Genomic DNA, 26273 nt, shown 5'->3' on the forward strand with positions numbered 1-26273 from the left:
CGCTGGAATCATTTTCCTCTCCACCTGTGAGTCGTATGACTTTGAATCTACTACTACTTAACCTCTGATTTTCACATCCTTCACTCGAAAGACAGGCGGCACCTGCTTCCCGGATGGTGACAGAGGCTGGAGAGATGGTGTGCAGTGCCAGGTCCACTGCAGGGCGGGGGGAGGGGGGCAGGTCAACAGTGGCTGTCACTACCGTCGTTGCTTTTGTATCTGACTCATGGAGCTGAGACTCGCCAGACAGCAGAGGAGGAAACCTGGGCTCAGCGGGATTAAGCGACTTGCCCCAGGTCTGGGGCTGCTGTGGTTCCCCTGCTGGCTGACTAACCAAACCCCTGGCCCCTCCCGTTTTCTATTCTTGCTTCCAAATCCTGAACCTTGCTCTGTAGCCGTCTCGCTCCTGCCTCTAGCCTTGAAGCAACGTTCAGGGCCAAGCTGCCCATCCCATCATAAGTTCCATCAGTCAAAGTCTGACTCATTCAAAAAAACTTCTCCAAGCCTACAGTTGCTTCAGCTTGTGTAAAAATTACATTCACAGCTGAAAGGGGGTATAAACCAACAGACGCACATAATTTGGAAAGAGCTTTTCTATTCTTTCAAACATCACAGTGAATATTTGAAATTAAAGCACGTTGCTGGAGAGGTGGAGTTAAGAATCTGCTTGTAAACCTTAAACCTGGGGATGTGGGTTAGTGGCCACTTCCCAGCTACTCTCGAACATGAAGGACTGCTGTCCATAGACCCTGAGGCAGGGTCGACACCTGCCGGCCGGCACATGGTATCTGCCTCCTCACCTGCGTGACGGGAGGGGCACAGCTCTCTGCTGCAGGCTCCTGGGGGGGGGGGGGGCCCTACCCACAGGACAACCGAGGGGTAACTTCTCCCTGAAGTGATGAACCCAGGCAGGGCAGAGCCACAAACCTCTCTTATTTCCAGAGACTCCCAGTGAATCTGACCAGAACTGGACTCTCTTTACCCTTGGATCAAATTTAGATTTTTCAGTCTGTCTGGATCTCACGGCGTTGGAGGTGTAGTGGAAACAGCATGAAGTATGTGGCGATGCCGAGTTTCCCTCCCGGTGAATGCATCCCACTAGCCGAGTGTGTGGTCCTGGGCAGGGTCCTTCCCGCCTTTGTGCCAGGGTTTCCCCACGAAGGCTGCTGCCATGGGGAGAGATGGTGCTGCAGCCTGCTGTCTTCTGATCGGCACGTGCTAAGCACTAACCGGCACTCTCTACGGATGTCATTTTATCTGGGCCTTGAAACCACCTTAGGGGGCAGACTGTCTCTGCTTTGCACCTGAGGAAACTGAGGCTCAGAGAGCTCCACCTGTGTCAGGTGTGTGTCTATGCAGGCACTGGGGCACAGATAAAGGTAAAAAGTAACTCTTCCCCCAAAAGAAACATCCTTGACGGAAGGTGAAGGAGAACAACTTTTTCAATGGAAAGGCTATACCCCATAGCTCTGTTTCCTCTCGGAGGAAACCCATGAGCCCGAAGGGAGAGCATGATGAAGAATGTTTTGGGCAGGAGGGAAAAGAAGGAGAATGAAAGCAGTCCTGGGGCAGGAGCGCCCCACCAACCACAGGCGGCACGGGGCTCTCAGGGAGGGGAGCCCGCTCTGCTCCATGCATTATAGTGGAGAGAGCCAGCGGGACACACCGAGAACTGCACGCCTCAGAAAAGGCAGAGGCCTGCAGTGACTGCCTCCTAATCAGGAGGAAGTCGTGGGTGGTGGCGAGGACCAGACGAGGGACCTCGGGATAAAGGGTTTGGGCCACTGGAGAGTTTGTAACAAGAGAGGGAGGAAACATGCAGCCTGGATTTGAGAAGAACAGGTTTCCAACCATCGATAACTAAGAGGTAAGTTCCCTGAGCCAGAGGTTGTGAGGGGAACACTCTGACTCACGGGAGATGGGAATCCCTAATGCAGGAGCGCGGCAAAACCGGCCGGAAGGGTTCAACCTGGAAGAAAGGGCTAAGAAACCAAGAAACCCACCAGGTCATGTGGAGACCTCAGAGGAGCTCAGGTTCGGAGACCAACCAACCAAAGAGAGGAGGGGGATGTGCTCAGGGCAGGACCTGTAAGAACAACCAGAGAAAGCCAGGCCCCTTGGATGGAAGAAAGGGCCTTTTCTCCGGAGCTGCCGCAGGCAGAGCAAGGGGGAGGAAGGGCTCCAGCCAGGGCAGATGGGTCATCGCTAACCACACCCACTGGGGCTCTCTTTTCTCTGCGGAGCAGAATGACTTACAGCCGGGAAGGGCAGAGCCAACTCTGAAGGGGAGGGGCAGCCCAGCACTGGCAGGGAGACAGCGCCGGGCTGCCCCAGGGTGCAGGTGTCGGCTCTAAGGAATTGTAGCATCGCTGGGATATCCTGGGAGCTCGGAGAATGGCACCTCCACAGACAGCTCCTGAGGAAACCTGGAGCGTCCAGGCCCCCAGAAGTCACAAAACAGGGAGGCAAACACGGCAGAGTTTTCTGACGGAGAGACTGACAGATTCTGGAAATGCCAAGGCCATAAACTTGACATCTGTCATCTCTAAAGCACCAGAAAGGCCCAGATCAGGGCCTGAGAGGTGTAGGGTGTGGTGGCAGACTAGGAGGGGATCAGGCCTGCAGTAAAAGGCACAGAACCACATGGTGGGAAAGTGTTTTTTCCCACGTGTGCCGTGGGCAGGGTCCGAATTCGGGTCTAAGACAGCTTTAACACCATCTCCCTAGCATTCTCCCTTTTCAGGAGAGCGCAGGCGAGGGTATGGGCGAGCAGGCCTCAGGTCCAGAGCCTGGAAGGCAAGAATATTTACTTAGATTTTAATAACACTGCTCAGTCGTCTTCGCCTTTTGACATACACCTTCTTTCTATGGCAAATGATACTGGGCTTCCATTTAAGATATATCTTTCAAAGGAATTTTTTTTTTTAAGCAAGAAAAGGTGAGCCAATTTTATGAAAAAATTATAAATAATACTACAATAAAATACATATGTATCATATAGTCCTGGCAATAATGAAGGTGGTACCCAAGCTACTATTGTTAACATCTGCATGACACTTCCCGTGTGCCAAGCACTTGTTCTAAGAAGGCTGCCTGTATTAACTCATTCAATTCCTCCACAAGCCCATGACAGGTACTGTTACTATTCCGTTTTACACAGAGCGTCTGTAGCTTTTCCTAAGCCACACAGGGAGGAAGCAACAGAGCAAGGATCTGAATTCAGGAAGCCTGGCCCCAGTGTCTGCCCTCTTACCCAGGACCCTAGCTGTGGGCGCTCCAGAAAAACAGAGAGGACAGGCTAGCACTGGGAGCCAGCTGGGCTTCTTTAAGTTCAAATAAGGGCCCAGTAACTTCACTGCCTATTCAAAATAAGATTAGAAAAATCAACATGCACATACAAAAACCACAATATAAGCGAAAATTAAAAATCGGCAAAAACAAGACTTTCAGATGAGGAGATCAGGCGATGCCACAGACCTGCTGCCTTGTGATTTCAGGAAAGCCCCTGAGAGGTCTCACGGTAACTGGGTAGACAAGATGGACAGATGGCCAGGGCTGGGAGCAGAGCTGGAACAATGAACAAACTACTCCCCAGAGAGAACCCTCGATGCCTCTGACCCAGAGCATTCTAGAAGGAGCTTTCCACTGCCCCTTGAGGGCCTTTACATTTTTAAACAATGACTTATGTGAAGAGATTCTGATCAAAACTGAGCGACAAGATGCTAAGAGTGATAGCCAACACAAAGAAGAACAGACAGGAAACCCAAGAGCCCGAGGGCACTCCAAAGGCCAGGTGTGGTGGCTAATCCTCCCAGGGACAGTAATGCTGGCCACTCACATGAACAGCTAACACCTGCCGGACAGCTGCGACAGGCAGCTCTCTAAGCTTTTCACGTGTACCGTCTCAGTCTTCACAAACCCTCCGAGGTGGGCACTGTTATCTGCAGCTTATACACAGGAAAGCTGAGGGTCAGAGAGGGTAAGTAACTTGCTCAAAAGGAACCTGTTCTAAGCCCAGGTCGTCTTGCTCTGGAGCCCCACCAGCCTGCTGCATGGGGATTGCAGGAGTCAAGTGCATCGGTACAAAATGGGGAAACTGGCTCGACAGCAACATCGAGACAAAGACCAGACAGTTTCCGCTGACGACAAGCTTAACGGAAGCTGAGCTTGTAACCGTTCACAAGTTGAAGATCGTTTTCAGATATCTGAGAGGGCACTGCACAGAAGAGAAGCGTAACTTATCATTGTGTCTTCCAGGTAAGAGAAGCAGGTGGGGTGGAGGTTCAAAGTGATGTGGATTTCAGCTCATTATGAGCAGGGATTTTTCAGAAATCAGAGCTGCATACCCAAGGATGGACCCTGGAAGTGTTTCACCCATGGTGGGGAGCCATCTGCCTGGTACAACCCGCGTGAAAGCCCTCTGCAATCCACGGGGCTCTCTAGAATTAGCAGGAATCCTTAGTTTGCTGTTTTGAGTGAGAGGGTAGAGTGAGCTCCTCAAACATACAATCTATTCCAATCCTGTATTCTCATTTTCAGCACAGATCAATTTGGCATTCTGAGCTACATGCCCAGGAGAGGCCAGGGAGGAGGTGGCACACAGATGGTTCAAAATTAATTTATATTTGCCTCTGGAATGTGTTTCAGTGAAGATATCCAGATGCAAGCAGACGTTACAGCACTCATGATTCACAGCATCCCTTGCACACTGACTTCTGTTACATAATCAGTGAGCTGTTCCTATGGAGAACACACATCGGGCTGAGCACAGTACGGTGCCCATCACTCTCCTAATTAAGCCCTTCTTACCTCTTTTTGGCATCGGGTTTTGCTGCAGCACAAGTAGTGGCTGGCAGAGGTCATTTCTCCTACTTTTTACTGTGAACCGGGCACTCACGCTGCTCTTCTCAGGACCAGCACTTGTCCTGGGTGGGTGAGGCCACAGCTAACGCAGGGGTTCCGGGGCAGGTGAGACACGGGGAAATGCCTCCTGGCCTTGTTATAATGGATCCGAGCCAGGAGTGGGAGGGACTGTCTGACCACTCCTGAGCTCGGGAAGGCCAGGAGCGCTGAGCATCCCGTCCCTGCAGGTGTCCATCAGCAGCTCTGCACAGGAGGTTTACGGGTCACACAGGGGCTGGACAACGTGACACTCAATTAAGAACTTTTCCAGCTCTGAAATTCATGTTCCGCAGAGCACAGTGTGATGTGCACACGTACGAACTGGAAATCAAGCCACTTACCCGCCCTCGCTCTGTGAGAGTCGTCAACATGACGATGAGGGATAACTTCTGATCCCAGACTACTTGCCAGAACTGCGCACAGGTATGTGGCAGGGGTCCCTGAGCGGCGATGTACTTGTTCACAAGGTTAGCAGCAGGAATCTCCATCTGGCAAGAGACGGTTAAGACATTAGAATCTGTTACCGCCGCAAGGTGGACAGGGAACTGGACCTTCAACTCTTCAAGTTGGTGACTGTCATTACACCACAATAACATCTTGATCAATTTACGGCCAATAAGAAAAATCAAAGAAAAAGCTGTTTTAAAAAAAATGCTTCAAAGATATTTGACAATAATATTAGCATTAGATGTTTAAGATAAAACTATATGATAGTCAGGAGGTGATAATCAGACGCGGACCTACAAGACGGCAGAAGAGTTTAAACGACCTTCACTGCTGTATCCGAATACAAGCAATACTGCGTCCCTGCATTTTCAGCAGCATATGCCGTTCCTCATGCCTGTATCTTTCCCTATGCAGAGTTTTCTATCAAACTCTATTTATTTTCTTTGAAGCATAAATCACGCAGGCTTATACCACCAACTGTTGTTACTCTCTGCTTTTTGCATGGCTGCCCATGTCTGTGCCATTGAGTTGATCAATACCGCCCCCTCCTCAACGTTACTGAGGTATAAGTGACAAATAAAAATTGTATACTTAAGGAGTACAACATGCTGGTTTGACATACATATACACTGTGAAATGATTACCACAGTCAAGTTAATGAACACATCACCACACAGTTACCTTCTGAGTTGATCAGCGTTCAATGTTAAAATGTTTGCAACTGTCCTCAGTGTCCCCCTCTCACTCTGCTCTGCTTTTACTTCTAAACTGTCTTTTCTGTGAGAGACCACTCAGGACGGGCTGAGCTTTGGAGGTGGCATCATGATGCACTCATTCTTAGGCGGGGAAGGTAAGTGGAGATGCCTAGTTCACGGTGTGGCTGCTGCTTGGGTTAACGGCTTCCTCAGTCCTGGTCTCAGCCACTCCTCTCTTCTGGACTGAATGGTCTTAACTGCCCCCATCATTTCTGACTCTCTGCTTTCCAGACACCAGGCATGTTGAAGGGAAGGTCAAAGAACCTCACAGATGTTTTGGAATACGTGGACTCATTGATAAGACTCATTTTTACTGGTAGTTCTTCGTATCATGCTCTAACCCGAGAACCTGCAAAGTCGTCTGCTCATTTCAGTTGGAGGTGGCAAACTATGCACCAAGGGCCAAATTTAACTGCTGCTTTGCAGGTGAAAAGTGGTTTTTTATATTTTCACATGGTTACATTTAAAATGGTTATATAAGTCCCTAATTAATATCCTCAATTTTGTCTCTTGGCTTGCAAAAACCAAAATATTTACTGTCTGGCCCTCTACGGAAAAAATGTGCTGACCTCTGGTTTAGATGAAGAAACTGAGGCTCAGAGAGGCTAAGTTGCCCAAGGTGCATTTTCAGAGTGAAATGAATGCTTTTCCCCATGACGTATGAAATCATTTCCATTTTGTTTTGGGGTTAGATGCCCAGAGGTGGTTTTATTTTTTCTTATTTTTAGGCAGGATGTACAATTGTAACAGGGGGGGAAAACCCCAGCAAGTTACAAGTTACATACCACCGGCCAAAACAAAAACAAGATGGAGTCAGAGGCACAGAATCTGAGTTCTGGTCCCATCTTCTGTTAGCTTTGAGACTTTCCAAATTATTTAACCTCTCTGAACCTTCGTTTCGTCCTCTGCAGAATAGGACTATTCTGCCTTCCCTCAGCGGCTGTTGTGGTGCTGAAATGAGGCAGTGAACAAGAAAGCTCTCCGTCTACCGCAAAGCACCACACATGCCGCTGTCAAGACTTGTTACAGCGATTCATGTGCTTTTTCTTAAGATCCAGATTTCTAACTTACATTCACATAACTCGCATTAATATAATCTTCAGTTCCCCGCAATAATACCCGGGTGGTATCATCTGTGGGGGAGAAAGAAATTTGCCGATTATTCCGAGTGTTATTTTTATCACACGAAGTAAACAAGAGTTCAGTTCCCAGCCCCATCTGCACCTCTTGCCTCATTAGCATAAACACTATTCCCCAACTGTTCAGAGTCTGAAATGGCTGCAGTAGAGATGGTGGTGTTTACAGACACACTGAAAACCGTTCCAGAATACCAGACAATCTGTTTTAAAAAAGGAAACATTATCTCAGTGGTGGGGGGAGGGAGGAGGAGGCATTCACGCCGGATACTCACAAGGCAGTACATCTTTATATCGGTTTTTGTCCAAGTTTTGAGGCAGCTTTGCAAACGTGATGGCCAAACCGGGCTTCTTTCTGTAGAGTTGCTATATGACCAATAGAGAAGTTAAAAAAAAAACAACCCCAAAACACTGCCGAAAACAGCTGTGTAGAGTGTGGAAACGTACTTTAACGGGAAAGTTTACCATTCACAGGAACAAAATCTTAACATTTAAAAGTGATTATGCATATGATATATTACAAGAAAAATCTCCCCACTAAGAAATTCTACAATCCCATGAGAAACTGACTAAATTCTTCAGTAATTTTTTTTTTTTTTAATATGAGGATCTTTGGGAGAAAAAAAGTCATAGGAAGGGGTGTGAGTCACAGATAATGGATCACGGTAAGTAAAACCTCATCTTTGTAACAATTATTTGACAAGAGCTAAAAGCCAAGTAGAGGGGAAAAAAAAAGAACTATGACTAAAAATTAAATGGAAATCATGTACATTAGTCTAAAAACATTCCCCTCCAATGTAATGGAATGAATCATATTTTTTGCTTAAGGAGAGGAGCGTTTGTTTCATTCATCATTTCAGAAGTATACTTTCACAGTAAAAAATTTATTCCAATACACGGTAAACTTCACTAAAGGAGGTATTTCCCTGTACATGCAATCACTAGCCAAAAATTCAGTTAAATCCATCTTTGTATATCTACAAGCACGTACTAGACACATTTGTACTGCACCTGATATGATGGTGACAACAGCTCTGTGAGAGTATTAATAGTATCCTTATTTTGCAAGCGAGAGACAGATTAAATGCTTTGCTTAAGATTACAAACGGGAGGCTGAACTCAGATCTGACTCCAGTGCTTGAGATTTTTTCTCTTTGAAGCCACACTTTATTGAGGTATGACCGACATGTTAAAAGCGTATGTATTTAACGTACAACTCGATGAGTTTGGGGATCAGTCTATACCTGTGAAACCATCACCACCCTAAAGGCACCAGACACGTCCATCCCCTCCCAAAGTTTCCTCTGCCCTTTGGAGTTTTCTTTTCTACACAACTATGTTTCCCACTTTGAACTACAGAGAGAAACACTATTCACTGGTCGTTTTCGTTAACTTTATGGAAATTTAAAAACACAATTTTTTTTTTCAGTGTTGGAAGTAATTTTTTTTTTTTTGCAAATAATTTGAGAAATTCAGATAAATATAAAGAAAAAAAAATTACCGGTAATTTCACAACCCTGAAATGACCCTTTTCATGTATTTTCTCCAGCTTATTTTTTTCATGCACACATGTATCTAAACACCCATAATTATACACGTAAACACATACAACACACAGATATGTTAGGTTTTTAAAAACAAAAAATGAGATGAAACTATATACAGCACTTCCCATTCTGTTTTACGGAACCCAAGCATTTTGGAAGATGCTAACAGGTATTGCTCTGGGAAAGTTTCAAGGGCAAAGAGAGCTTGGGAATACTACAAACCATCTTATGTTCTAGGAGTCTCCAAGATGACAAGTCCTGAAGTGTGTAAGTTTATTTAATTCTGATTAGCTAAGCATTTCTCAAGCTAATCTGGCCACGGAGGATCTCATGTCTCCCAAGCGTTCTGGGAAATATCATCGTAATTCTAAAGGCTGTTTTTTTCCCAACTTATTATATAGTGTCTAATTCTCTGTGTCATTTAAATACTCTAAATATTCTCTATACACATGATGTTTACTGGCTCAATAATCTATAGTTTTTCATAATTTAACTTTATTCTACTTCTTAATTAGACTGCTCTCAAGTCTTTCTTGCCATAATCTCCTTAGGAACAGAATGACTGCATCAAAGCATATATTTGAGGACTTCCATTTGTACAGAGTAGAGTTGCCCTATAGGGGTGAATGAGAATGGTTAGCTGACCAAATTGTGGCCAACATCATCGACTAAAATGTGTTTGCAATTTGAATAGGGAGGCTGAATGGTATTTTTCCCTGTATATTTTTGCAAATTGTATCTGTTTTGTAAACAGCCTCTGTTGGTCTGTTTTCCTCCTATTAGTTCTTTTATTAAACAAATTGCACAGAAGTCATCAGGAGAGAATTAGTACAGAGATTTTTGGTAATGATAATTATGTCTTATATATTTACCAAATGCTCAGAACTTCCAACTTCTCTCTAAAGCTCAGCTGCTGATCATCTTTACGATTTCAGTTTGTAACATCAAATAGCCGCTGAATAACTTCTTAAATATCTGCAAGCTTTAATGGACTCTCTGGGCTCCCTCCAGAAATAAATTCATGATTTATTGGAGGTTTTGGTTTGATTCTGGGAGGAGGAGAACGTCTGAGTCGGTCAAATTCCCCTAAATGACATTTGGGTTCTAACTGACTAGGTGGATAGAAGCGAAATCCAGTTAAGTGAAAACAGTCAGTAAAGCTAACCTGGAGGTAAAAAGTCTTTCTTTTCAACAACAAAAATGTAAATGTCATCAACTTGAGATGGTCTAGCAGAAAAGCACAGATCTCAGAAGGCGTTAATCACAATTAGTATATGAATGTATCTTAGCAGGAATGGTTCGTTGATAGGACTGTAAAGTATTGAAATAAAATAAAAAGATAACAGTACTACAGCAGTATTTTGAAAGTTTTAAACATGTATACCCTGGGCTTTATCGGATAGAAATGCATAGATACGTATCAAATAAATTTATCTGCAGCACAATACTTTCTTATTAGCCCTTGTCCTTTAAATGGGGCCTGAGCACTTGAAATGTAATGTCCACACACACAGTCATTCCAAAGCCCACTGTTTGCTCCCTGTATTCCATCTGTTATACTTGATAACGTTTTCCCTTCTTAAAACAAATTTGGAGAATTATTTTTAAAACTTTTTTTGGTATGAGCTCTAGCCTTGAAGGTAAACCTCCATGTGTCACTGTGAACCTCTTGTTAAGTCTTCAGCTACCTTCGTCCTTCCAGATCAACTGCTATGATCACAGGAGCCAGCGAGTCACTTGTTCTGACACTAATGCTGTATCCTATAATGAGTGATGCAGGAGCGAGTTCAGGAAGAACAGGGGTCAGAGGAGAGAAGGATGGCTTCTGGTCTTAGTAAAGAGGGAAGATGCTGCAGTGGGAGGGGCGGGAGGGGGCGCATCTGAGTTTGACATGACCTTTGGTGAAGCCTTGTAGCCGCTGCTCTAACTCATCAGTCTCGGGAGGCAGGAGGGTAGATGTTCCTCGTTTTCTATCAACTGTTTTCCACAAGTCTCCAGAGAGGTCTTAAGTGGGCAAGGAGGCAGGGATGTTGCAAAGTCATTGGATGAAGATGGGCACAAGGGGCCTCTGTTTGCTGGGAAGCTGGTTCTCAAAGGACAGTTAGCATTAGCACTTAGCTCTTACCCAGGGCCGTTGATACTGAATGCACAGCCTTTCCCTTGCCTAAATGGACAGCTCAACTCAGCGAAAACGTGAAATGACCCACAAGTTACTCTCAGGAAGGAATGACCCTGGGGCTGAATCAATGCGTTCCTTAGAGGAGGTGAGCATCCTGGAGGTGGTCGTGGACTTGGAGCCGTGTGAACCCCAAGTCAGAGACAGAGAGACAGAGGGATGCCCTACCCTGGCTGAACACAGTATTCAGGCAGTTTGAGGCCAATCACAAATGCTGCCTAACCACTCACATTGAAGAGCTTGCACAGTGCAGCTCCTGGAGGGAGGGGCTCATATTGGAGGCAGGGTGGAGACCTGGGTTGCACCTGGTGAGTTCCGACAGCGGACTTTCAGCAGAGATTCTAATCCTGGCTCTATCTCCCACCAGCTGGGTGACAGTGGGCAAGTCCCTTAGCCTGAGCCTCATTTTCTCCACCTATAAAAGAGGGATCCTAATAATTGTGGCCACATCTGTCTCACAGAATTGCTGTGAGAGTCTACTGGGACAACATATGTGAAACACACTTGGTAGATTCCAAAGTGCTATGGAAATGCTAATTATTAAGTGTGATTTTAGTACAGCTGGGACCAAATGCTTTCTGGAACACATTTGTAATTGTTTACTGAAAGCCATGGGAGGCGCAGGGGAATTCCATTAATGAAAGCATGCTTCAAAGCAAGCTTTGCTGAAAACCAGCTTGTCATCGTGGGAGGGATTCTGTCTACAGCCCAGCCACCACCCCAGGGCGGGCTTTTTGTGCCATGGTGTGGGTGGCGTGCTAGGAACCAGTGCCCACTTCCGGCTCCTGTCCAGAGCACAGCCCCCCAACAGCCAAGCTGCACACCTGCTGACGGCACTGGAGGAGCAGGTGGGGAACCAGAACAGCTGCGACTCGAGTCAGACAGCCCTGAGGACCACTTCTCGTCTGGAGATGGCGCAGGTTCTTAGGCTCTTGGAGCTTCTATTTATAAATGATGATAGTTGTTACTTTTTACTGCACTCTTACCATGCACCAGACCATGAATTAAGTAGTTATTTCATCTAACCCTGGAGATACCCAATTTATAGATGGGGAAGTAGAGGCCACAGAGGTTAAGGGACATGCCTGAGGTCGCACAGGGAGTGAGTGGCTGAGCCAGGACTGAAAGTCTGCTCAAGACAGCATCTCAGATCTTTTCTAGCTCTGATGTTGTCCTATTCTAATCGGAACTCTCACATGGAAATAGCATCTTGTTGTTACCCTTATAACTACATGAAGGTTGTACAGCTGTTGAGAGAACCAGCCCTGTGAGCTAAGCCCGCCTGGGTTCCAGGCAAGCTGTGCCATGACTGTGAGGTAAGCGCTCCGAGACTCCAACCCTCCATCTGGGGATCATGGGCTAACGACAGCACCTGTATCGGACTCTGAGGATTCTGTGAAATGATGCATAGAAAGCCCCTGGCACAGAGAAAGTGTGCATTAAAGGTTTCCCTCTGTGTCAGCTTCCAGTCTGATTCGTCTGCCTTTAATATTCCCATCCTCCAGCAGCTGTGTAGGACACCTTCCCTACCTACAACAGTGATTGTGAGGTAGCGTTCCAGAGACTAGGGATCCCTGGGGGGCCGTGTGGAGAGACCGAAAGGCAGGGCTCCTGGTACCCCATCAGCTCCATCGCAGAGCAGCTCTGCTGTTAACTACTCCAACCTGGAATTCTGCAGAAGATGTTTATCTAAAAAGAAGGTTTTCCTACTTAATTTCTAGGAAATGTTTACATTTCCTAAATGAAGAAAATGTCTACATACTAAAATTTAAACCTAAAAATTCTAGGTTCTCCATTTCTTATTTCTTCTAATAGTCCAAGCATAAGCTCTAAAAGAAGTAAGCCAGAAAGAGAAAGAAAAATACCATATGATATCACTCTATGTGGAGTCTAAAAAAAGCCACAAATGAACTTATTTACAAAACAGAAATAGACTCACAGACATAGAAAACAAATTTATGGTTACCAGGGGTTAAAGGGGGTGGGAAGGGATAAATTGTGAGTTCAGGATTTGTAGATACTAACTACTATATATAAAATAAACAACAAGTTCATACTGTGTAGCACAGGGAACTATATTCAGTATCTTGTAGTAACCTATAATGAAAAAGAATACGAAAACGAATATATGTATGTGTATGCATGACTGAAACATTATGCTGTGCACCACAAATTGGCACAACATTGTAAACTGACTATACTTTAACTAAAAAACAACTCCTGGTGATCTTAAGAACCAATATCCAGGCTCCCTCCCAGCACAGCTGATTCAGTAGCTGTGGGCTGGGCCCGTTTAACAAGGTCCTCAGGTGATGTCCATACAGGTGATCAGGGTGTCACCCTTTGAGAAACACTAAGTCAAAAACACAGGGGGATAGGTGGGTACTTCTTTCTGAAGCATTTTTAATCTTCCTAATGAATTTCAATGAATATTGTTCAAGGAAAATCTGGTGTGGGATCCCCACATGTGAAACATGACAGGGGAGCCACCCGAGAGGAGGGGATTTTCTGCAGCGCTGTTCCTGACCCGGCGCCTCGTTTTCCTCATTGAGAGACCACAGCGCCTCCTGGTGGACAGTCTGATCAAAGAGACCGGGTTCCTCCTGAGCTTCCATCCCCTGGAAGCATCTCCCAGAGCTCCTGGCCACGCTGCTCCTCCTGGGAAGGCCTGTTTCCCTACCTGACACCCTCAGCTTAGTCTGCACTCAGGCTGTGAGCTTCCTGGAACACCCTCCCCTCCACACTTAATCCCATCTCACCCCAGGGGACCTCCTGGAACCCTCTCACCTCCAGTTCCTACAGAACATACATTCTGTGTAATGAAACCTTGTCCTATCTTGGTCTTTGGCTGTTTCTGGGACTTATGATGATTCAACCCCACAAATATACCAAAATTAGATTCTCTTCCTTGTGGCCAGAAACCCCCTTCTCCTTCCCTCATTGTGATCCGGATCCAGCGTTTGGCACACGGTAAATACCTAGTACACACTTGCTGAATGAACGAATGAATGAATGAATGATTCCACAGTGCCATTCCCCTTCGCTATTCCCCTCCAATTTCTCCATTACTGATATATTCTGTAACTGGCTTTTAAGAGAGTTAGAGTGTTTTTTTTTTAAATTATTTTGGAGTGTCATAAAATATTGATTTTTATTGTCTAAAATGTATGTTTCAACTTTGAATTTTTTTGCGAAGCTAAGCCAGAGAACACAGCCTCTACATTTTCCTCCTTTAAAATCTTAAGCCTACACAGCCTCCTGCAGGCTACTGGAAAAAAGGGCTATTTCTCTCTGTACACATTCAGTATATGTCTACCATTTCTACCCAAGTAATCATATTATTCCTATGCTCTTATCCTGATCTCATTTCCACAAGATACGAACTTATTTTTTGTCTATGTTATCTGTCAAGGCTGTTAAGTTCAAAATTCCCTATTGATTTTTTTGGGGGGAGAGTCAGTTACCTTCACCTTTCACTCGTGGGTTTTACTTTCTACTATCATTCAATACACATTTCTCTAATAATGTATTTTACTTACATTCTATTCCTTACACCATTGTTAAATAAACCTCTCACTCATTCAAGCCTCTGCACCTTTCTTGTTTGATATTCACATTACTCATGCTTTCCTGAATCAATATGCAGTCACATACATGTGACAAATTTCCTAGTTTTGCTTCTGTGACTTTTTCCTTTATGTGGCTTTTTAATAAACAATGCAGTGCAGATTTCTGCTTTTGAATCCGACCCGAGACGCTCTGTCCCAACTTGTGAATCCAGACTGTGAATGGTGTCATTTATCATAATCAGTTTTCTCTTATCAGCCTACTTTATGCTTCTCTGTGATTTTCTGTTATCTTTTATTGCATGAACTACTCTGCTTTCTACCATCTTTAAAAAATGTGGAAGACAAACACACTCTATTTTCATTCTGTTAGTGATGAGTAAAACTGACTTGAAAACCGAGTCTCCTTGGGTCCGACTTTGTTTTGTAAAGTGTCTGCATGTGTCTTTGTCAAGAGTCTCAATCCCATGATGAGAGGTCCCTCCTAGGGAAAGAAGATGGGGTCTGGCTTTGGTTTCTACTTGTGTTCACATGGCTCTGGGGGACTTGGGAAGTCAAGCCGCTGTGCCCTCATGGGATAAGACTAAGTGCTCCAAATTACAGCGTGTGCCTGGTGGGGTCAGGGCCTGGCTCCTCCATCACCCCTCAGCGCTCACCCACACTGCCTCTCCACTACCTTCGACTGCCGGGTGTTTTGAGCCTTTGTGTTGGCAGCTAAAGATGCTCAGAGTCCCACCTCCTTGATTCCCGACACATTTCTCCATGACTACCGATCGTTACTAGAACAGGAGGGTGAGGCAGAGTTCAGTGACGGGCTGTCGTCCCCGCCCCCGCGCTCTCCCTGGGGCTCTGAGCCTCTCCGTGGTCCCTCGATGGGCACGGCTGCTGGAGACTTGGATGCTCCAGCAGCAGCCGGGCAGCCCACGGAGGTGTTGGGGGTCCAGGCTACGGGAGTCGGCCTTCGGGGTCTCTTACCTCAAACTGGATTAGCACCGTCCCGCTTTCGAGGCCTTTCTTTAGCTGTTCCATGGACACCTCCAACGTGTCCCCACCCTCCGGACACACGGGGAAGATGGCCTCTGGGAAAAGCTGGTTCAGCTCGTCTTCAGATTTGATATCGGCAAATGAGTGGACAGCTGTACGGACAAGAAAGAGTGTGTCTGGCCTGTGCACCGTGTGCTGGGTGATCAGTTTCCTCCCCACAAATTACACTCACGACACCTGAATGCGGATGGTTTAAAACATCTTATTAGATGATTAAGCACATGGTAATCATTTTCACCAAAGACACTACTTCTTGTTGAATGATTCAATATGTGCTAATTATACAAAATGACATACTAATCTTTCTGGTTCATTTTAAATGACGGTGTTTAGGACTCAGAGGCTTTTGCCAAAGGTAAGAGAAAGGGAAAGGACGCTTTCAGAGAAAACAGATCTCCCCCCTTTGCTCTCTCTGACCTGATTATCCTTCTGCCCTCGCCCTTCTCTCCTTCTCATGTCCCTTTCATTTGCACCCTTAAAAACAGGTATTTTCCCAGGAAACAGGTGTGCGGTCAGGCGCTCTCCCCACCACACCACTGTCCCACAGAGCTCGGTCGGTCCATCTCCAGCTCACGGCCGCCGCCACACGCGAGGCTGCCTAGTGAACACCTCTAGTCCTAACGTCTCCTCTGTGCTTCCACTCCCTTCACGTCAGACTCAGCACGGGTGGAAACAAGCCCCAGCCCCTCCCCCACCATGCACACTATTCCCCACCCCCCCAGCTCCACGTGCCTCTTTCCGGCCAAGGCCACTTCCTTCTCCAGTCCCCCAAACTGGAAACCTGGGGATCATCTCTGAATTTTCCCTTTCTACCCAGAACGGGAAGTGGCTCCCTTACTCAAAAGCCTCCAATGACTCCCTACTGCCTTTAAGATCACAGGAAAGGAGAAGAAAAGGAACAACTTCTGTGTTTTCCTGCACAGTTGAACCGCATCTGCACCATGCTGAACCACCTGTCACTATGCCCATTTTACAGATGAGGAAACTGACTCACAGGGCAAGAGAGTTGTCCAAAGTGATCTGTCCTCTCAGGACAGGACACGGGAATTCAGTCCATGCCTATCTGACCCGGAAGACCACACTCTTTTCGCTGACCACAGCAGCTCAGCTCTTCTGCTGACCTTTGCGACTTCTGTCCTATCTGCTACTCCCACCTTACTATTTACTTTTCTGTCAGTCAACTCAGTTTTTACTGAAATGTTTATTTTTAAAATAAATGTATTGTCATGACAGTTACAGAAAACCAGAGGCACTGCCCTTTAAGCTCTAACAGTCTACAAACATCCGTTTTCCCCACTTCAAACAGGTGCTGGCGGAGGACTCCCCTCCCCGGCCCTCCTCTCCCACCGGCTCTCTGTATTGGCCAGCACGTCCCAGGGCACTTCGTGTGATAAGGGGCCTGCTCCCAATCGCTGGATCCCTTCCTTCCAGACCATCACACAGACTTCCCGGGCACGGCAGCAGGGCGACTTAACCTCGCTGCAGCTTCCTTATTTGGGGATAACAACACTAACTTATGAGAACCCTATTAGAACTGAAGAGGATAATTGTGCAAAGCAATGAAGACAGGGCAGGCACTCTACTGGCGCTGCAGGGACATCAGCCACTGTCACTAGACACCTACTGTGTGCTGAGCACGGAGCTGGGTTTGGTGAGGATGGGCTGGTGGGAGGAGGCGGGCGGGGATCTGGAGAGACCTGGTAGGGCCTCATGGAGAAGGCTGGGTGAGAGCTAGCACTGGGTGGCTCTGGACTTGGGAATCTTATTTTATTTTTTAATTTTTAAAAATTTTAATTACTTTTAGGGAGGAGGTGATTAGGTTTATTTATTTTTTAGTGGATGCACTGGGGATTGAACCCAGGACCTCATGCATGCTAAGCAGGGACCCTACCCCGGAGCTACTCCCTCCCCACTTGGACTTGGGAGATTTGGTGGGAAGCAGGAAGGCAGGTATGCAGGGTGTGGGCTGTGCCAACGACTGACTGTGAGGCCAGAGCAGAGATGCAGGGCTGGGGCCTGAGTCACAGACTTCATTTGCCTTCAGTATTTGAAAGCTGGGCAGGAGGATTCAAGGACTCGGCTTACCGCTTTTTAACAACAACAACAAAAATAGTAATGGTATTCAACAGGGGCTGCCCTTCATGTGCCTGTCAGGAACTGGGCAGCACCCTCAGAGCTTTCCAATATGAGCATCGTTATCTCCACAGGAACTCAGGGAGGCAGGGACTACACTACCCTCGTTTTACACTAGAGGAAACTGAGCCGCAGCCTGGGTAGGACACTTGCTCCAGGTCCCTGAACCCAGCAGGAGGCAGAGCTAGAAGAGCCCCGAAGCAGCTAGCCTGCTGCCGGACTCCGCTTGCCGCTTCTCCAACGGAACCAAATGCACATGAATAAAGTATAACTTGGTCCTTTGAGAAAGGGCTGAATATGCAAATGCAAGCAGGGCCAGGCAGCTAAGAGGAGGGCGTGATGTGGGCCCCGCCAGGCCTGGGAGGAACTGCGGGGCTCCCACCCTGTGCAGAAAGGGGTGGGTGGGTGCCGCCTACCTGCGGAGGACTGGCCACGAAGGGCAGGGCCCCGGGTGGGCAGATCGCCACATTTTTCAAGTGAGAAGTCAGCCATCAGGTTGTCGTGGGAAAGGCCTTGGTTCTCCGATGCTGGCTATGAGCTCAACATCTCAAAACCACGGCTGGGCTAGGGCAGGCCCTCCGTGCTAAGGCTCCTCCCCTGCGGGTGGCCGTTACCTTTCCTCCTGATCACCAGGGCCAGCTCCCGCGTGTGTGACTCCCGGCTGGCTTTGATGAACATCACCACCTGGTCGTGGGTGTGTTCGGAGATGTCCCGGCCGTTGATGAGCACGATTTGATCCCCTTCGTTCAGTTTAGGAATGCAGGTGTCCGCCTGCGTGAGGGGGAGAGCGAGGTTCTGCCGTTACCATGACACGGTCCTCAAGGGGAGAACCTGACACCTCTGGGCCCAGACACTTGAGACCGTGACCAAGTTCCCCTTTCTCCCTCAGGCATCACCGTCTTTATTTTTACATCCACTGCCGTGTTGACATGGTAGCTGGTTGTGGGATTTTAAAGGAGGGCCGCTCAGAATCTAAGTCACGAAACATTTCAGGGAAGGCTAAGACGGACTGCGGCCATTTCTCCTGCGTGGCCAAGCTTCACCTGCTACTGTAACGTCACAATGACTACAACTCCGCTATCTTTTGTTTTCTCCACGTGCTGCCGGAAAATGCTCTGTCGGCTAAAAGCGAGCATTTATCTATCCCGCGATGGGGAGAGCCTTTGCAAGCAGAGCCCCAAAGGCAGAAACCACCACGGAGAGAAGGGATGCACTGAACTGTGTGGGAATGAGAGACTTCTTAACTCACCGAGGCCATGGGCAGCAAGCAAAGGCAAACGACTCGCTTAAGGGCTGCTTAAGAGGAAAACCCCACGCTGGTACCTTCCTGGGAGGCACAGTGACTCTTTGGTGTTTACAACTTTAAAAAAGTGAATCGTCTCCTGGATGCCTCGGGGACCCAGACGGAGGGCTGAGGGCAGGGTGGGGGTGGCGGTGGTGGGAAGGGGTAGGGGGCCCACTCGCCCACTCGGAGGGAGCGAAACTGCAAACTCTATCCCTCAGTTCCCTTCTCTTGAGCAGCACTTCTGCGTGTTAACGTGCACACGAGTCACCCGGGGATCCGGCTAAAAATGCAGATTCTGGCTCAGGAGGTCTGGGGTGGGATCTGAGAGTCTGCATTTCTAATGAGCTCCCAGGTGATGCTGGGGCCGCAGCATGAGGACCACACGAAGCAGCACGCTTCTGGACAAGATGAACTCCGTGCTCTCTCCCCATCTGCACATGCACTGACACACAACCCTTCCTTGCTGCCAGTGAAAAAGGAACAGGACACAGAAATAGAAAGCCGTTAGATTTAGGGGAAAGCAAGCCTGGGAAATCATGGAACATGTTTACTTACAGGCGACTCTGGGTTTATCCTCGAGACCACAAGAGGCATCTTTTGATCGACTCCTCCCTGGAAACATTTAAATTAAAAAAAAATTTAAAAAAAAACTTGAGTCATTCATAGTAACAAAGACACGCAGGCATCTCTGACACAAGGGAGGGCTTAACCTTAACTCGAACTTCTAATCCTAGGAGTTGGCGCCCTTTCAGAACGACAAGGCTCCTGACCCCGTGGGTCTTGGAAGCCCTCCCCTGCCACCCCCACTTTCCACGGACTAAAGGTGCACTTGGAGGAGGTGGCCTCCTGGCAAGAAATGCAAATAGCCCCCAGGAAAACTCGGAAAACACAGCCCCTAAGTGTTGCTGGAAAGGGAGCTTTCAGCGGAGGAGAGGAGCTGTAGAAGGGTCCCCTGCCGTGCGGGCTTCTGACCTCTGAGAACAGGCGGTCAGCAGGGCTGCTGGGGTATCAGGAGGGAGCGCGTGACGGCGGCTGAGGGGTGGGCAGCAAAGCCCACCCGCGCTCACTCTGCTCAGGGGTGTGGAGGGCCAGATGGCACCCATCTCGGCTTTGTGTCAGCTCGGCCACTGTAGTGCCAAACCACTTGTAAATGGATGAGGTGGCTGTGTTCCAATAAAACTTTATAAAAATAGATGGGATTTTGGCCCATAGGCCACGGTCTGTAGAGCCTGCCGAGAGAGAAGCAGAGGAGGGGGACCACCCTGTCCTCGAACCACTGCTCTCTCTTAGCGACGCTGAGGGGTCTCTTAATACCCCTCTTCGGGGGTAGATCTGCTCACCACCCCACATGCCCACTCTGAGCCTCAGCGTGTGACTATGAAACAGGTTTAAAGATACCAACTTCCCCACTTGACAGAAGAACTAAATATAAGTAAGTACACAGCAGGCGCCAAGCACAGAGTGGACACTCGACAGCTGCCAAGGCCACATAAAAAGCTCCCTGTTCTGAGGGCCGAGCCAATTTCCCTCCGTAGCCTGAAGTATGTGGCACATTTCTAACGGAAGTGAAAAAGTCATGTAAAGAGTGCTTCAGAGCATAAAACGCCCTTACAATTGCCCACAGCATACCTTTAGATTAAAGCCAAATTTTCCATCCTCATCTGGCGTGATGCGGATCAAGACTAAGTAGCCGTCACCATCGTTCTGCAAAATGACGGAAAATCATCAGTTGCCTTACTTCTCCCTCCAGGGGCTGGAGACAAGCTGTTCACTTTGCGTCACAACCACTGAACTGCCTGAGAGGTGCCCCTGCACGGGAAGCCTGGCGGGGTCGGCGGCGGACCCCGAGCCCACGCACCTTGTCGCAGTAGTACTGGCTGGAGTCCTCGGCGGAGCCCGCTTTGGTCACCCTGTGCAAGGCCTCTAAGAACTGCTGGTCGACGCCGTCCGGCGAGCAGGAGCCTGGAGCGTTTGAAGATGGAGACACAGAACTGGATGACTTCCGGGTCAGGCAGCTTTGTGCTGGGTTGTTCTTGGATATGCTCCTTCGTCGTGGGGAAGGAGGAGACATTTTAACAACGGGATTAGTATTTTACCAAAGCAAACATTACTGACTGCTGGCGCTTCACTTCTCACAGCCGTCACCAATCCCTGGAACCTTAGATGAGCTCCAAAGGTCAAAACCAGGGCTCAGGCACACCCAGAGTGCATGGGCTGCCCGTGCCCCCATCTGGCCCAAACACCACCACTTTTAGTTTCAAGGAAGAGGGGCAGGAGGGTAGGGCGGTGCCAGGAGCTGCTGAAAACTCAGCTGCCTTCCTAGCTGCTTTAGAAGGGTGATAGGGACAAGTGCCCGGCTACTCTGTGCTTAATTACTGAAGCTCACTCGGATGCACACGTCTCCATCCCTTCTGAATGCTTTTTCCTTCCATCTCGTTCCTGCTGACAGCTCTGCTTCACAGGACTGTTCCCTACCCAAGGGAAATGGGACCAACGTTGCATGTTCAGGACAACTTATATTAACTCTAGTTTGCATTATTTGCCTGTGACATCCAGTAATTGCCCACACTGAGATCATACGTTTTATTTCTAATACAGGTCTTTCTGTATCTTAGCGCAGGTCCAACATGGCAGCCACTAGTCCCATTTGGCTACTGAAATTAAGATTAGAAAGTTCTTTAGCTGGGCAGCACAGTTCCGGAACATTTCTGTCATCGTGGGAAGTTCTACTGGATAGCGTTGTCGTCAAGAATTCCAGACTGTTAGAACTGAACAGACCTCTGTGGTCAAAAGCTGTCCCCTCACCTGATGGAGAGTAGTCTGATGGATGTGAGTCCCTGAGCACCTGTCCCCTCTCCAGGCCACACCAAGTCTGCTCCTCAGACCTCCCACGTCCAACCTCACAGGACTACAGGGACCAGCACCATGTAGGACACACAACTTCTCTGCATCATGTACACCCACACTAGGCCTTTCCAGAGCCAGAGGCCTAGCAAAAGATGCCTTAAAAAGCCTTCAGAATAGAGAATTGTTCTGTAGACCTCCTCCACACTCTCGTCTCATTCGAGGTTAAGAGACGGGAAAGGGGAGCAGACAAAAGACAGTCAGTGAAACAGACTGACAAAAGGCAGTCGCTGCTGCCTCTTACTAAACCTTTATTTCGGGACCTTGGATTTTTCATCAAAATAGTTCCTCTCTGTTTCCCAGCAAGTTCAAATTAGCTTACTTTAAATATAACATCTCTATCAGAGTCGCACAGAATGATTCACAGTCTCGATTCATTTGAAGACAAAAACTCAGTGATGGACTAGGGCAGAAACAGCTATTTCCAAACAAGAGTTTGGCCTTAAGGTTTTTAAATTGCTGGTCAAGGGAAGGGTGTTATGGATGGGAAGGCATTTCAAGAGCGACGCTATTTGGGAACTGAAGCCGTACGCTAAATAAATGAAAATAAATGAGACTGATTTACTCAAAAGGAAGCTTAAAAAAAAAAAAGTTCTCCCCAAGTAGGGCAACTTGGTTAAGCTTTGATGTTTACAAGAGCACCTCCCAGTGGCAGAAAGGGAAACTGCTTGGAAGTTGCTAAACAGGATAAAGCCAAAGGGCTTTAGGAAATGCTATTTCCAGCTCTTGGGGTGGAGCTGAACCTTTAACGTGAAGCTGCAAATAGCATTCCTACTCAGACGTCTGGAAGCAACTGGAGGTGACAGTGATGGAAAGGGTGACGAGCGTGTAAACAAAAGAGCAAGGTGACAAAGCAGAAGAGAACAGACTTTGCAGTAAACTGTCATATATTTTTGTGTTCATTACATTTATTTAATTTCTAAATTTTGAATTTAGAATCACACTATATAGAATTTAGAAGATGTCATACAAGGCTTTAAGGCATTTTTCTTTTTCAGTATAAAATGTGATGGTCTATCCCAAACAGCCCAGAGTACCAAAAATAACATCTGTGCCCAATCCTGCTTTCTAAGGAGGGGTGGAGAGGTTACTTTTAGGTGATAATTTATTAAACGCGACTATATTTTGGGGGCTGATCAACTGGGTGCAGATGTTTCCTGGAGGCTGCAGTAACGTTCTGCTCAGCGTGGAGGATGGACAGACAGATGGTGAGGAGGCCATCAAATGCCGAGAAGGATGCAGCACAGGGAGGCCAGGAGGGAAGACTATGCACCGAGTGGCTTTCCTCCCGCCTTGGGGTAGGACGCGAGGTCTGACTGAGGGAGGGAGAGCCAGTGGGTGGGGTGGGAGAGACACAGGGAGCTACCCCTGGAACCAGGGGTCCCGGGGGCAACTGTGAAAGGAGGGAAGAAAGGGGTAGGAAGAGGGAGCAGGAGTAAGAGGAATGCCCCTGAGACAGGAGGGGGACTGTCACTGCCATTGCGGAGCCAGAGCAGCCAGGGAGTGACTGGCCACCCCCAGCTCGCTGGGGAGAAGGGGCAGAGACAGACTGACTGACTGCAGACAAACGGGCGTCTGCAGATGCTTCCGAACTGTAAGTGCGGGAGGCTTTGGAGACAAAAGCCAGCACAGAATTCACTTCTCTGAAGACAAGCACTGTTAAAGTGGCAGGGTTTCCCATGGCAGAAAAGCTCTCATGTGATGCTTTTTACACCACTCTTTCCCACACCCTAGACAATGACAAAGACCCCCCGCCCAGCCCTGCCCCCAGCCTGTTAGCCAAGCGAAGCCGAGCTCCCACTGAGGGTTCCACACTCTCACTGAGCGCCCAAAAGGCTCCTGCTCTGGTGGTGACAGAACAGAGGCCGTTCCAAGTGGCATTTCTTTCTTGGGTCTATGAGCTGCTTGAGGTTGGGAGAGACCCTAGTCCTCTTTCTCTTCCTCTCCTGGAAGAAGAGGAGGAGTTGAGGATGCTTGAGGCTCCAACAAATGCTCACTGGGCAGTAGTGCAGACATGAGGCCCCACTTAGCAAGACACAGGAGAGCCACATGCTGGGTGAGAAGATGATGAGCTGAGACTGGGCTGGGCTGGGTTCAAGGTATTCATCAGACATCCGCAGACAAGTGGCCCAAAACCGAGTGAAGGGCAGGCAGGGTACAGGGAAAATAAACACAGAAACTCCTAATGAAACCCTGCAGCTGGCTGGTCTCCTCTGAGGAGACACAGGACAACTGGGCTGTCCAACAAGAGAGCAGGCTGCCACGCTGCAGGAGGGCTGCCCAGCAGCGGCAGGGTGAGCGGGTGACAGAGGTGACGGGGTGACAGGGCTGAGGGAATTCCTACACTGGTGATGCGGCTGAAGGAAGGAATTCCCAAAGTTCCTTCCAATGCACAGAAGCTATTAAAAACATTTTTTAAATAGTGGTAAAACACATGTAATATAAAATTGACCATCTTAACCATTTTTAAAGTGTACAGTTAGGCAGCATTAAGTGTATTCATGTTGTTTTGTGCACAGAAGTTCTGAAATAAAAGCTCACAGCTGCCGGGTGCCCTTGGAACAAGGCAGGCTCTGAGGGAGGGAAGCAAATAGCGAAGGCTTCATCACAGTGGCCCCCGGCCCCACTCGCTCCGAGGAGAAGGTCTTCAAACACAACCCTAATCTGCCCTCCAACTTGTTTTCCTCCAGCTTCTGCTCTGCAAAGTCATTCTTCCTTTGGGACGCTCCCCCTCTCATTTTTCTGGGAGGTGGGTTGCTTCTGTTTTCGGAAACTTCCTCCTCCGCAGACTCTGGCCTTGGCTCCAAGGTGAGGGAAGGAGCGCAGAGTGGCTGAGGGGGGAACAAGAGGACGGCCTTCTCGGGCACAAAGCAAACTGCCAACTATACTCATAAACGCCGCCGTGCTGCTATAAATACGGAACAAACGGCGGTGACTCATCCCCGAGGCTAATGTTCAGAGAGCCTGAGCTCCGCCACTCGGTCTGGAGCCAGAGTCAGACCTCTCTTTTTCCTCCTTTCTCTTTCTTTCTCTTGTTCCCACGAGCACAGAACATTACACTTCATTCTTCTTCCCAAAAGGAGCCCTCCTCGCTGCCTGTGATATCATTCATCTGATTTCTCCAACAGAATACTTCTTCTTGCTTCTCAACACACACTAATTTGCCGGGTAACACACGTCAAACGCTTCTTAAACATTTTGCAAGCCCTGCATCTGACCCTGGTATCCACGGATTCAACCAATCATGGATCGAACTGAAGCTGTGGTTACGGAGGACCAATCTGTACTTTGCCATTTTACATAAGGGACTTGAGCGTCCGTGGATTTTGGTACCTGGGAGGGTCCTAGAACCAATCCCTCTCGGAATGACTGTACTCAATGAAGAAACCACCATGGTTCTTCCAAGTACAGAAGAACCTTCCTTTCTTGCCCTGGGCAACGGAGGGCCCCTGGACTCTCAGAGAGGCCAGCTGCCTCTGAAGACCCAGCAGAAGGCGGCTTCCTGCCAGCAGGAAGCGATTCCCTACCTAAGCGAGCTGGCAGGGGCTGCGTTTTTTCTCACTGTTTGCCCCACTTGCAAAGCACAGCTGCTAAGGGAGCCTGGGAACTGTCCACAGTTGGCTCGCCCGGCAAAGAAGGCTGCCTTTGGATCACCATTACTTGCTGCTTCTAACATTTCGCTGCAATGCAAAGCGCCCCAGGACGACGTGTCTTCCGAGCTCTCACAGGGGCATTTCAGAAAGAACCGATGTGCAATGCCTAGGGGTGAGTGGGGTCACACGTTACTTAAGTCACACAGGGCTGGAGGAAGTGAATTTTCAATTTAGTCTGAACAAACGTAGACTTAAATAGCCACACGTGTGTGGCCGTATCGGCCTGTGAAGGTCCAGATGCTCTGTAATTCCATCGTGGGGCTGCAGACCACAGAGGGGAGATCTCATGTAGGACATGGAAGCAGGCTTCTCAGAACCCTCAGTTCCTCAAACTCTCTTCTCCTCTCACCAAAGTGACAGAGCCCCATAGTGTGATGATGAAGGCTGACAATGTGTTATTTGCCCAGCTGGCCCAGAGGCCCCCGAAAGCAAAGACTTGTCTAAATTGCCTTCACGTTCCCTCAGTGAGAAGCAAAGAGTGTAGAAAGTGTGCTGCTGGACTCGGCAATGAGTGTAGCCCTTTAGAACGTCCACACACCACTGGTCAGAATTCATCTCTCCTCCACCCAGGACCTGGAGCTGTCCTGGATCTGTGCTGTCCAATATGGTAGCCACTACCTACACGTGGTCCTTGAGCACTTGAAATGAGGCTTGTGTGACTGAGGAACTGAACCTAAGTTTTGTCTTATTTTAAATGATTTCGATCTGAATAGCCATATGTGGCT

General features: G+C 48.0%; 1 protein-coding gene across 6 annotated transcripts in view; it reads right to left on the reverse strand.

The window, feature by feature from the left end:
* Positions 1 to 26273, reverse strand: part of PTPN3 (protein tyrosine phosphatase non-receptor type 3) — a 131211-nt gene that overhangs the window by 7591 nt on the left and 97347 nt on the right. For 5 of the 6 annotated variants that reach the window (XM_074361967.1, XM_074361968.1, XM_074361969.1 and 2 more), the window contains exons 15-22: positions 20850 to 21036; positions 20621 to 20695; positions 19547 to 19603; positions 18321 to 18477; positions 15505 to 15665; positions 7516 to 7606; positions 7176 to 7237; positions 5244 to 5390 (exon numbers count right to left, since the gene is read on the reverse strand). In XM_074361967.1, the coding sequence (XP_074218068.1) occupies positions 5244 to 5390; positions 7176 to 7237; positions 7516 to 7606; positions 15505 to 15665; positions 18321 to 18477; positions 19547 to 19603; positions 20621 to 20695; positions 20850 to 21036 (937 nt within the window). The other variant, XM_074361970.1, reaches the window with a different exon arrangement.

Source organism: Camelus bactrianus, chromosome 4 (assembly GCF_048773025.1).
Source record: "Camelus bactrianus isolate YW-2024 breed Bactrian camel chromosome 4, ASM4877302v1, whole genome shotgun sequence".
NCBI classification, from domain to species: Eukaryota; Metazoa; Chordata; class Mammalia; order Artiodactyla; family Camelidae; genus Camelus; species Camelus bactrianus.